The sequence below is a fragment of the Sorghum bicolor genome, chromosome 3 (assembly GCF_000003195.3).
Source record: "Sorghum bicolor cultivar BTx623 chromosome 3, Sorghum_bicolor_NCBIv3, whole genome shotgun sequence".
Taxonomy (NCBI): Eukaryota; Viridiplantae; Streptophyta; class Magnoliopsida; order Poales; family Poaceae; genus Sorghum; species Sorghum bicolor.
Genome location: NC_012872.2, coordinates 69,514,143 through 69,526,135, shown reverse-complemented (window position 1 = coordinate 69,526,135; position 11,993 = coordinate 69,514,143). Strand labels below are relative to the sequence as shown.

Below are 11,993 nucleotides of genomic sequence, written 5' to 3'. Positions count from 1 at the left end.
CTCTCAAGCGGTCAAGCCTCTCGTCTCTAGCGCAGTATCTAACACACCCCACACCTGCTCACCAACGGAGGTGCTCGGAGGACAGGACAGGTCTCTCCCATCTGACAAACACAAATACACTAACACAAACTCACAACAATACAGCAGTGGTACATGTCCACGCCATAGAAACATCGACACAAAGAAGGCTTCCAGTTATTACGGAGCATGTATGTACAAGGTTTGAAGAAGTCATCGACGACATGAGTGATGACTCTTCACTGAGAAACTGGAGTTTACTAGGGCGCTAAGTTAGAAGCGAAGGGTTTGAACAACTCTCAAGTGCCGCAAGTCAGCAAAGTGGCGGAAAAAAGAAATCCGAAACTCCAAAGACTTCCAAACAAGAAGCTCGGCAGCCGACCAACACGGACGGGAAACAGGTTACAGCAGCAAACATAAATACAAGCTCTAGTCTGTGCAGTTAGCAGTTTGAAGTCAATCTCATTGAGCCCTTCACTCGCGAGTCACGAACCAGCGCACCACCTATCCACTGTATGTTTTATTATATGTTCAGGCATTCTTCCTGTTTATGACAATTTCAAACAGAAAAACGATCAGAAACTGGAAGTGCACGTGCACCCTACGAGGTCTAGACACGAAAGAGATGGAACTTACAGATCGTAGAACTCTTGCTCTTCCTGCAATTTGGCGCTTCAGATTGAAGGTTCACTGATTCATGCCTAGAGCTGGGCACCCAACATATGTTAGTTCAGTTCCTAAGAACTGAGCATCCCGTCTCGTTAGAAAAGTTAGTCTTACAAACATGAGATCGGTATCATCTCATCGAAATTATACTGGAACAGTAGATTCATTGTGGTTTTGCCGCACATAATCGAGCCTTGCCAGGGTTGAGCAGAGATTCTGACATTATCCAACCCTGAAACACAAAACACAATGTGGTTGGTTGTCACTGTCAGAACTAATTCACATATATAATGGACAGGTGCATTTATCATAAAGATAGGGAGTTTTTACCTGTTCCCTTGCTTTCTTCTTGAATGTTCCATATGATGACGAAACAATTTTGCAAGATTCAGCGATGTGCGCCAGGAAATCCATGTTTCTAGAGTACAGATGCTCTGATCGGTCAGGGTTTGCCTGCTTCTGCTTCTGCTTCAGCCTCCGTGCATGTGATGCATTAATAAAATGCAGTAGCACATGAGCCTGTGCAGCAGAAACACATTGAGTATAGGGGTAAGAAACCAAAATACATACTATACCAATTACTCGCAGTTTGAAACAAATGCTTACATGGAAAGCAGCTTTAATAATGTCGTCTGATTTTGCTTGGTCCTTGAGCAAAGCATATACTTTATCCTTTGTTGGGTTATATGTCACCATGTATCTCTCATCCTATAATTAAGATACCAAATGTTAGTCATAAGAACAGATTCAAAATGCAAAAATTACTTCACATATATGATAGCACAGAGTAGTTTCTGGATATGTTTTTTAATTGATGGTGCCCAGAGAAGGTGTACCTCAAACAGAGGTCTTATGGCAAGAAATGAAGCTGGCTCTTGAAATGCTTCTCCAAATCTTGAACCTGAAATACAGTTGAAATAGAATATAAAAAACTGTCACCAATATCTCAAGAAAGGAACACCATTTGAATAACACTTGCAATTGCACAAACCTATTGCGACTGGCTCATGCCGCCAAGGTGGATTAAATATCGTCTCCTGTGAGTTTCCTTCCTTCAAGGAGGGAATGTGACCTGCGTCACAGAAAAATAAAGATTTAAGAAGCTGATAAACACAATTCAAATTTTTGAATTAATTACTTCTAGAGATATAGAAAAGTCGGAAACAAGTTTCACGCTTGGAATAAGACTGGACTATGTACGAATGAAAAAGAAAAATAAGATGTGTTTTAAAATCTTTGGATTCCATCTTCAGTATGCATCAGCACTGCAGCATCGCATTTAAAAAATAAGCAAATTTTCCTACAAGTTTCAGCATTGATCAGAAGAATCTTAGGTGCTAGCTTTTATATATGATATATAAAGCCCTACAGTTTTCAAATGAAATACCACTTCAATGGTCCAAAGAACAATTGAATATGAACCCACTAAACAGGTATTTTAGCATCAAACATAAGTTTTCAAGTTTGACCTACCAGTTTTAATGAAAGAATCCACTGCGACGGTAAACCTCGCCCTGTTTAGGGTATTCAGCACAACAGATCTCACCTGTTAATCAACATTATCAAATTATTAGTCATAGAGTTCCAGTTTTTTACAAAACTCTGAAGCAATACACTAGAGGAATGAAAGTGAACCTCTTGATATGAGCTCAGGAGATATCCACAAGATAGGAAGGCAAATGAAGTCACCAGTGAGGGATTCCTTTTTGAGATAAAGATACTCAGACCAGTACCAAGCTTCAGGTGTAATAAAAAGAAAATGAGTCAGTATAGCTGATAAATCATGTTTACGAGAACAATAGTATTCGAAAGCAAGCAGAAGCCATTCTGTATTGATTGTAGTGCAGTGAGAAGGCAAACCAAATTTTGTCAAACATGAGCACCTTATATTAGCAAAAAAAAGAGAGTGTGTTTTATGAATATGTTAATTTGGCATGCCGCCATGCAACAAGAATGATTTAGAGGTAACAGCATGATTAATTGATTTTTACCAGATCTGCAATGTTCCCAACAGATTCGCCTTTAGCGGTGACATCTCCAATGTTTTCTCCTCTCGCATAGGCCTTATAGATTGGAGTGCGAGTTGAAGTTGACGTAACAGCAGCGACATTCTACATGTTGCATGAAACAGAAAGGATGTTCTTCATCAATACTGTTAAAACAGAAGAAGTCCAATTTGAAAATGCTGGTGCAGGTGAGCGCAAACCTTTACAACATTGGCTACGCAAGCCATAGGCAAGAAAAACTGAGGGAATGCAGCAGTAGTTAATTCTATCCCAGCTCCTATTTCCAGCAACAGATCACTAGTGTACCGTAACTGCATATGATTTTTGTTTCAGTTTGTTTCCATTATTGATAGGGACCAATAAATTGGAAGTGGATATTGAAAAAAGTGGATGCAATGTTTACCTGCTTTAGGTCATAGTCAAACTTCTTTCCTTGACGTGCAAAAAGCATTTTTCCGACTCGCCCAGCACCGTCCTGTGGTACAGATGCAATGACAACCATATTACATTAGAAGCCAGGCTATGACATCCACATGATTCCTAAGCATTAAAGTTTGGTATAGTACGAGAACAAAGTCACGTGTTAATATGGCCAATATCTTGTGTGCAAAAAAAAAACACACGTTAATGAAGGGTATTCTTTCTGGATAGTTAGATTATTGACTTGAGTACATTATTTAAACTAGATGGTGAACAAGAGAAATGAGAGCTCATGAATGGACATGATATTTTTACCTTGAGGATCCAGTTGATAGCAATGGCACCTGGTGTCACCTTGCTTTGAGAGACTCCAACAGAACTCAGCAAGGTTCTTGTTGTAAACACCCCCATCGCTCCACCAAAGAAGTGCTGAATAATGAACAAACCATTATGTTTCGCTTGATTATTAGAATACCAGATTACCAGTAAAAGCTGACTGTTGAACATAAGTTCCACAAAATACCTTCAGAGCCCTCCAGGTCATGTAAGGTACATATGAAGGAGTAACACTGTCTGGAAACCCTTCAGGCACAACATACGATCTTATGAATGCCATTATTTCCTGCAACGTATTCCACAGTATACTTCATTTTTTAAGGTCCTTAATTATGATCATTTGGAACAAATAAGCATAAATTTCCACATGCCATTAAACAAAGCCTGGGACTATGCAGAACAAAATGTTCAAGAGGCAAGCGTGAATTCCATTCCATTTTTTTGAAAACTTGGAACATAACGTAACGCCAAAATTAATAGTAACACAAGTCGTTATCATATAAGCTGGAAGTAATTTTCCCAGCACTAGATAAAAATAAATGAGGCTCCAACAATCAAGTGGCTGAGAGCCTGAGGCCAACATCTCTCACTTGGTTTTTCCATAGGGACCAACGTAGTGAGACCAATAAATCTTCTCACATCAATCAACCCCAAGTTTCCAATTCTCTACAGTTCACGAGAACCAACTTAAACAAAAAAAATCACAGCCTCGGAATTCACGACCACAACTAACTTCCCCAATTCCGTGTCAACTTATCTCGAAATTACCGGGGCTACTCCACTTTTAGTGTGCATCGTCCTATGAACTGGTAAACACATCTATCGCAACCCTCGTGGATATGCATACCAATTAGATCAATACCCAAATATCGAATCAGCAATCTGATATATGACTTCTATTTACAAAAACCAATTGAACAAACACCCTAGCAAACAATCCAATCCAATTGCTCCAAAACTGCAAAGAATTCTCCCAAATCAAACGCTAGTAACCGCAGCAGAGTCATTTTGCGAACCGTAAGTCCGTAACCAACACCAAACCTAACAGGAAGCCACAATTCCACCCAGCTGCTCACCTCGGCAGGCGGAAGCGGCGACTGCAGCGGCACGGCCCTAACGGAGGCCCCAGCGGGGACGGCGGCCCCGCCCCTGCCCCTCCCCTTGGCGGCCCCGCCGTCCACCACGTAGCTCCACCGCCTCCCGTCCACCTCCTCCAGGCACAGGAACCCCTGCAGCGCCGCGGCTGGCGCCGGCCTCTCCGTGGACGCCGGCGCCTCGGCGGGCTGCGACGGGATCGTGGACCGCATGACATCGCGCACAGCCAGCCGCGTCTCGGGCGGCGGCAGAGTGATGGTCTGCGTGGCGGAGCGCTTGAGCCCCACTGCCGGCGCCATGGCTGCCGCGTCCGGCGGACGGAGGCGACGCCGAGGGCGAGGCCGAGGTCGAGGTCGAGGCGTAGTCAGGTGGGCGGAAGAAAAATTACTTGGCGAGTGGTCGCGATGGGCGCAGAGGTGGCTGGCAGTGGTTAGAGAGAGAGAGGAGAGAGTTATAAAAGGCGGACGACGCGAACAATGCCAAGATGTAGAGGACGCGAGCGGCTTTTATGGCCCCGTCTGGCAGGAATTAAATTTTTGAAGAAATGTTCCCGAAAGAAATTAATTAATAATTCAAAGCACGGTTTTGTTTTTAATTACTTCCTCTGCTCTAAAATAATTTAGTTCTTTTTCTCTGAGACACAAGGAGTACACGATTTTATCTCACTGTGAGCACCTCCTGAACACTACTCTCTCCATCTCAAAAAGACCATCATTGTTAACTTTGACCAATCATGTTTGACCACTCGTCTTATTTAAAATTTTTGTACAAATATTAAAGTAAATAAATCATTCTTAAAGTATTTCTAATAATCAAATAAGTCATATCAAAATAGACGATATTTATAAAAAAGTTCTAATAAGACGGATGGTCAATAAGATGTCTAAAAATCAACAACAACGGTCTTTTTGAGACGGAGAGAGTAAGTTAATATACTCTTTCCGTCCACAAATAAATGTACATCCCGTTTCTCGATAAATTAAATATTTTTAAGTTTGATCAAATATATATAGAAATGAACTAATATTTAGCATATGTAATATGTATTATTAGATCAAGCATTAAGTAAACTTTTATAATATACTTATTTGCAATATAAATATTAATATTATTTGATATATTTTTAGTTAAACTTAAAAAAAATTGACTCTTCAAGAACTAAGACATATATTTATTTATAGACGGAAGGAGTATATCGATAAATCACATCATACATCGACAACCATGGGAAGAATAGTGACATTATTAGATTTAAAATAAATTCAAAACCAATCACCTGTACTATAAGAAGCCTAACCATTTGAGCTCCTTTAGTTCACGGTTCAAATAGGTTTCTTTAATTCCAAAATTGGATGCAAATTGTTTCCATACTTTTAACTCCTGGTCGTTAGTACAGATGTTCTTTTTTTTTTCTCGTCCAAACCAGCTCGGTTTGGCGGCGATTTTGTTGTACAAACGCTATAATTCCCCTTGATCTCTACGTGCACCAAACAATTACACGGTTTATTCTCCCCCTCATGACAGATCAGTAAGGGCCCACTCGTCATATGTACAGCGCAGGAGGGACGTGGACCGGTCCAGCTTGGCGTCGGGCACCAGAAGCACAATAATATAGCTACGGGTACAAGGTTTACCAACCTAGTTCTGTACCCATCCGGATGGCTCGTGGGGTAGGACACCCGAATGGCCCACCAGTCATCGAGCGTGTCACTGTAGGAAGAGAGGGGAAGATAGCCGGGGGAGGGAGATGGAGGTGGTGGTGGCCTGGTGGGCGAGCTGCAGGTGGACCGCGCGGGTGGAGGAAGCACAGCACAGCACAGCACAGCACTGGAGTCTGGAGGCGGAGAGGCGGCGAGGGGTCAACTCGCCGGGTCCATCATCCACGGACCGCGTGATATTTTCGTGGCGTGAGGCCGCTCCGCTCCGCTCGGCGCTGCGGGCGGCGGCCTGCGCCGTCGACCAGTCGCCCTGGAATTCAGCACCCGTGGCTGCGCCGCGCGCGGGGCGTTAAGTACGAGGTGAGCACCGCCGTGAGCTTGTCGCGTGTGCAGCTGTGTACCGTAGTGTACGGCACTACTGTAGCGTAGAGAGATCGACCAAAAACGTGAGCCACAGCTGCCACTATCGATTCGTTGCGTTTTCTTCTCTTACGGTACGTACTACTACAGTAGGCGAGAACTTGCAAAACATGCTCAACACCCGTCTGTCATCCTCGTTCACGTAGCAAGGTGTGGGGCCTCACAACAGGCTCGTCACGTGTGAGCGTTGTTGCGCATCCAGCCGACCAGCTCCGCACCACACCCCCCAAAAAGGGCCACACCGCTGTGCAGTCTGCAGTCTGCACGCGCGCCCTCACGAGCGCAGCACAGGTTGTGCAGCAACACGGACGGTCGCGCCGCGGTCTAGGTGGCGGGCGGGCAGGCAGGCCCGGGCGGGGCAGGTGGCCTCGTGGCGATGCGGCACCGCCGGCTCCCGTCGAGACGCGCCCCAAGTGGCGCTGCGCCCTCCGCGAGCGCCTGATATTTTTTTGGCTCCCTCCCCTCTTGCCGTCAGCGCTCGATCGGCACGCCGCCGTGGCGCGGGCTGGACCGATGGCCGACGCCCATCCGTCGCTCTCGCCTCGTCCGGTCCGGTCGACGGTCGCGGTTGGTAGTTAGCTGTTGCTCATCGGCTTCGCTCGTTCTCATGTCTGACGCCGTCCAAGCTCGATCGATCGCCTGGCACTGGCTGCTGCTCGAGTTTCACTTGGCTTGTTCGACCCTCGCACTGCATTGACTCGCACAAGAACTAGCGCCTTGTTTACTTCCGAAAAGTGAAAAGTTTTCGATACTGTAGCATTTCGTTTATTTGTGACAAATATTATCCAATCATAAACTAACTAGGATCAAAAGATTTGTCTCGTAATTTACAGCTAAACTGTGTAATTAGTTTTTGTTTTGGAAAAAGTTTACATAATCCCCCAAACTATCTAAGCTGGAATACTTTACCCCCCAAAGTATAAAACCGGATATTCTACCCCCTGAACTTTCAAAACCGGTCAAATAACCCCCTCGAGTGGTTTTAGAGGGTGGTTTTGTTTTTTTCTTTTTTATTTATTTTTGCTGAATCTTTGAAAAATCATAATAAATCACATAAAAATCATAAAATAAAAAATTCAATTTTGTTGGACTCCTGATGAGTAGATCTACATAGTGAATATATAATATGATATACTTTAGTACAAAGTTTTTTCTGTAGCTTTAAATCTATGTTTTTCTGTAATTAATTAAAATAATTCATATATGTAGTTCCTATGGTCCAATTGTAGTAAAATTTTTATGGTAGGCTCATTATTGTATGCTTGAACTATGATAAAAATTTCATACTCATTGGATCACATATAACTTAGTTATAGATAAAGCATAGATTTAACAAGAATAAAGCTAAATAAATCTATAACTAAATTTTACTTGATCCAATGGATACAAAACTTTTATCATAGTTCAAGCATACAATAATGAGTCCACCATAAAAAATTTACCACAATTGAACCATTGGAACTACATATATGAATTATTCTTTTTAATTATAGAAAAACATAGATTTAAATCTACAACCAAAACTTTGTACTAAAGTATACCATATTATATATTCATTGTGTAGATCTACTCATCAAAAGTCCAACAAAATTGAACTTTTCATTTTATGATTTTTCTGTGATTTATTATGATTTTTTAAAGATTCAGCGGAAATAAATAAAAAAGAAAAGACAAAACCACCCTTTTAAACCACTCGAGGGGGTTATTTGACCGGTTTTGAAAGTTTAGGGGGTAAAATATCCGGTTTTATACTTTGGGGGGTAAAGTATTCTAGCTTAGATAGTTTGGGGGTTACGTAGACTTTTTCCTTTTTGTTTTTGACTATATTTAATGTTTTATGCATGTGCCATAAAATTTGATGTGACGAGAAAAACAAGGGCTAGGTGAAGTTTGGTGGCGGGGGTTTCGGCGCAGAGCCGTGGTGGCATGGTCAAAACCTGTTTCCGGGCTCCACGCGTTATCGGATCCGGCGCATTCGGTGTGACTCTGTGGTTCCCTCGCCCCGCACACTTTGCTGTGCTGCTAGTGCTAGCACCAACTTGCGGTTCACTCGATCGGGATGAGGATAAACACTGCCTGATTTCTGTTTTGTGTGTGATGACTGTATCTGTATGGACACGTCACGTTGTCCGCGGGCAATCAGAACAAAATTATGGTTCGTTCTATGAAACAAAAACCCCTCGTTCTCTTTTTCTGTCTTGGATCACAAGGAAGAAGCTACCTCGTTGCATACCCAGAAAAAACGAGAAGAATATATATAAATACTCCTCCGTTGGACTGAATGTACACTAGAAATGCTTATTCGATGACAACTTCGCTTAGATTTCTCGGACGAATTAAAATGACTCGGTTCCTTACACCGCATCGTCCGATGATGTTTTCTTGAGCTAACAATAATATAAACGATGGAAGCAAGGCAAGAGACGAAGAAAAGCCACCATTTTTTGTCACCTTAGAATCTTTTCCATCATTTTTGTAATGCCATCGCTTGGCGTCGGATGGCGGTGGCGGAGCACCGGTCGTCATCCTTTAGTCTAACGCTCAGCGATTAAACCAAAGCATGGTCTTAAGTCTTAACCCTACCTGCCGTCACCGCCGCGCATGCGGCCAATCGAAGCAGTAATCATCACTTATGTCATCGCTAAAGTGTGCGGGGCGAGTGAACCACAGAGATCCCAAGATTTTGGAATCGCTTCCTGTTTTTAAGGGCACTCACAATGCAGACTCTATCATAGAGTCTAAAGTTATTTATTACCTCGATCAATGTGGACTTAGAGTCTAAATAAGACTTGGAGTCTTATTTTTTCTACTTCTTTCTTCAATAAATATGCTGTCACATCAGCAAAATACCATAAATAATATGTAATTAAGTGTCTTGGACTCTGTGATAGAGTCTTGCATTGTGAGGGCAGTCCCAATGGGAAATTTATGGTAGTTTCTATCCCTATTAATTAAGTTGACAGCTCAGCTTTTTGACGATGTGGCAAGAGAATTAATGAGGAAAGAGAGTACAAAACAAGGAAACGGTTTCTACTCCACGGAACCAGGTCGACGCTCGCAACGAGGCTCATAGACGCGACCAAATCGCCGTTGGGGAGAAACTACTCGAGTCTATCTGGATCCGCTGCATCGCCACCGCCGCTGCACGCGCAGCGCGCTCCCGCCTCCAGTTCCCGCGATTCCAGCGTGCTCCCGCCATCTTCCTCGCTCCCGCCTCAGCTTTCCCGCGATTCGTCACCACGCGCGCGCGCTCACGTTCTTCTTCCCGCGCGCCGCAGCCAACTCCCCTTTCATAGGCCGCTAAATCTCCATCTCCAGTGAGGTGTGTCGCTCAATCTCAAGGCCTAGCATCGTCCGTCCCCAATCCATCCCAAATTTGAGCGAACATGAATCAGCTGAAGAGGAATCCGAGTTCAAGTTCCAGGCGAGGCACTGGTACTCTCGCTGCTGTCGCTGCCAGTTCTGCTAGGGTTGCCCGTTCTCCTACCGCCCCTGCTGACGGAAGTGCTCCTGGCGCCCATGGATCCAACTCTACTGACGGTAATCACGCTGCCTTGGCTGCTGCATCTCCATCACTTCTAAGTTTTCAAGCTGCCGGCTTTCCTGCGTGGTGGATAAGTTCTTCTCCGATGGGCTCCAGTGAAGGGTAAGCGTTGTAGTGTTCAGATTTATTTGATAATGTACTATAATTCTATTTTTCCAAATGGAGTGCTAGGATAATATACCAGATTTTTTATTCTTTTTCCGATGGAATGAGCAGTAGTCAATTTTCCATGTCCAGTCCTTTGTCGACATATACACAGGTTAAGTGAATGTTTAGTGTCAAGGTTAAGTGGAAAGCCTGTCTTCTCCCTCCCTTTAGAGGCCCTTATTGTATCTTCTCTCCAGAACACAGATCTTCTGATATTGTCAAAGCTATATCCTTTTCTACTTAGTTTTTGTGGTTGCAAAGACAGTGGTGGTGTCCATAAACCTACTCCCAATGCACCTTTCATGTTCACGTGCACAATCTCTTAAAATGTTGTGTTGAGAATTAAATCAAGAAAAGCTCTTCTGTTTGCGGACACACCATGTCTGCTCAATACTATTTCTGCCACCCAGATAGCCAACCTGGATACCCCAGCGATCTCAGCTGCTATACAAGTAGCCCATGTTGTGTCGTATGCCCGGAACAACAGAACACTTGGGGTGTGCACATGGTCAGTGTTCAGATTCTCCAAGTGGAACCTCGCCTTGAACCTAGCCAAGCTTGTACCCTGAACATAAGGCCGCAGTATCAAAATCTCCTGCAAGTTATCAAAGTTGCATCTCCTTGTTCTCATATGTCTGAAATAAAAGCTTTAGAATTGTAATTAATCTGTTACATGGAATTTCAGGATGCACCCACCAGGAGGATTTACCAACATTCTCCAGTCAAACATCAGTCCTGAAAATTTTCATTTAGTTGGCAATACAAGAAGCAAAGCTACAATTTCACCAACTCCACCAAGTATGAAAAGAACCCTACCAGCTGAAAGCAATAAGCAGGACAAACAAACAATCAATGTTGATGCAGATGAAACCAATGAAGACGAGAGGACTGAGAGGCGATTGAACTGGACGAAAGATGAAGACATTAGATTGGTAAGCAACCTTTCTTAGTTTGTGAACTTTAAGCTTCAACTTTAGCGGAAAATTTGCTTGGTTGTAAACTTTGAGATCTTTTTTTTCTGAATGTAGGCTACTGCTTGGTTGCGTAACTCAAAGGACCCAGTTGATGGAAACGATAGGAAGGCAGACCAATATTGGGGGGATGTCACTAAAGAATACAATAAAACAACAGAGCTTTGCCGCAGGAGAAACCGAAACCAACTGAAGATCCGTTGGGATCGTGTTAAGAAACCAGTCATGGATTTTCATGGTTGTTGGGTTAAAACCAACAAAGTATACAGAAGTGGTGTGAGTGATGACCAGGTGATGGAAATTACTGAAAAGATGTATGCTAGTGAACATAGTGATAAAGATTTCATGCTGAAGCACTTTTGGAAGGTTGTAAAAAATGAAAGAAAGTGGTCTGCGTATGTTAAAAAGGAACAGGAAAAAGAAAAGAACAAGGGTGCAACTAATAAGCCAGCTGAAGTGGTGAATCTAGAAGACAATCCTGACATTCGTCCTATGGGTCATAAGAAGGCTAAGAATGAACTCTATGGGAAAAAGAAGACACCTGAAGCTTATTCAGCTATTAGTGAGAAGCTAGACAAGTTCATTGAAGTAAGCATGGTGGCTAGGAAGGATCGTGCGAAGATGGCAGAGACGCAGAAAATTTTGGCAAATAGTAAGATTGAAGCTGCTAGGTTGAATGATGAGGCAGCAGAAAAGCAGCTGAAGTGTAAAA

General features: G+C 43.2%; 1 protein-coding gene across 1 annotated transcript; it reads right to left on the bottom strand.

The window, feature by feature from the left end:
- LOC110433811 (protein root UVB sensitive 6-like) lies at nt 166-5,020 on the bottom strand. The gene is made up of 14 exons (XM_021456489.1): nt 4,523-5,020; nt 3,634-3,732; nt 3,426-3,539; nt 3,094-3,165; nt 2,891-3,001; nt 2,676-2,795; nt 2,320-2,421; nt 2,158-2,230; nt 1,676-1,756; nt 1,521-1,585; nt 1,291-1,392; nt 1,015-1,203; nt 655-916; nt 166-562 (listed from the first exon to the last, which is right to left on the bottom strand). Exons 1-13 carry the CDS (start codon nt 4,838-4,840, stop codon nt 848-850), a joined length of 1,515 nt encoding a protein of 504 aa, XP_021312164.1. The 5' UTR covers nt 4,841-5,020; the 3' UTR covers nt 166-562; nt 655-847.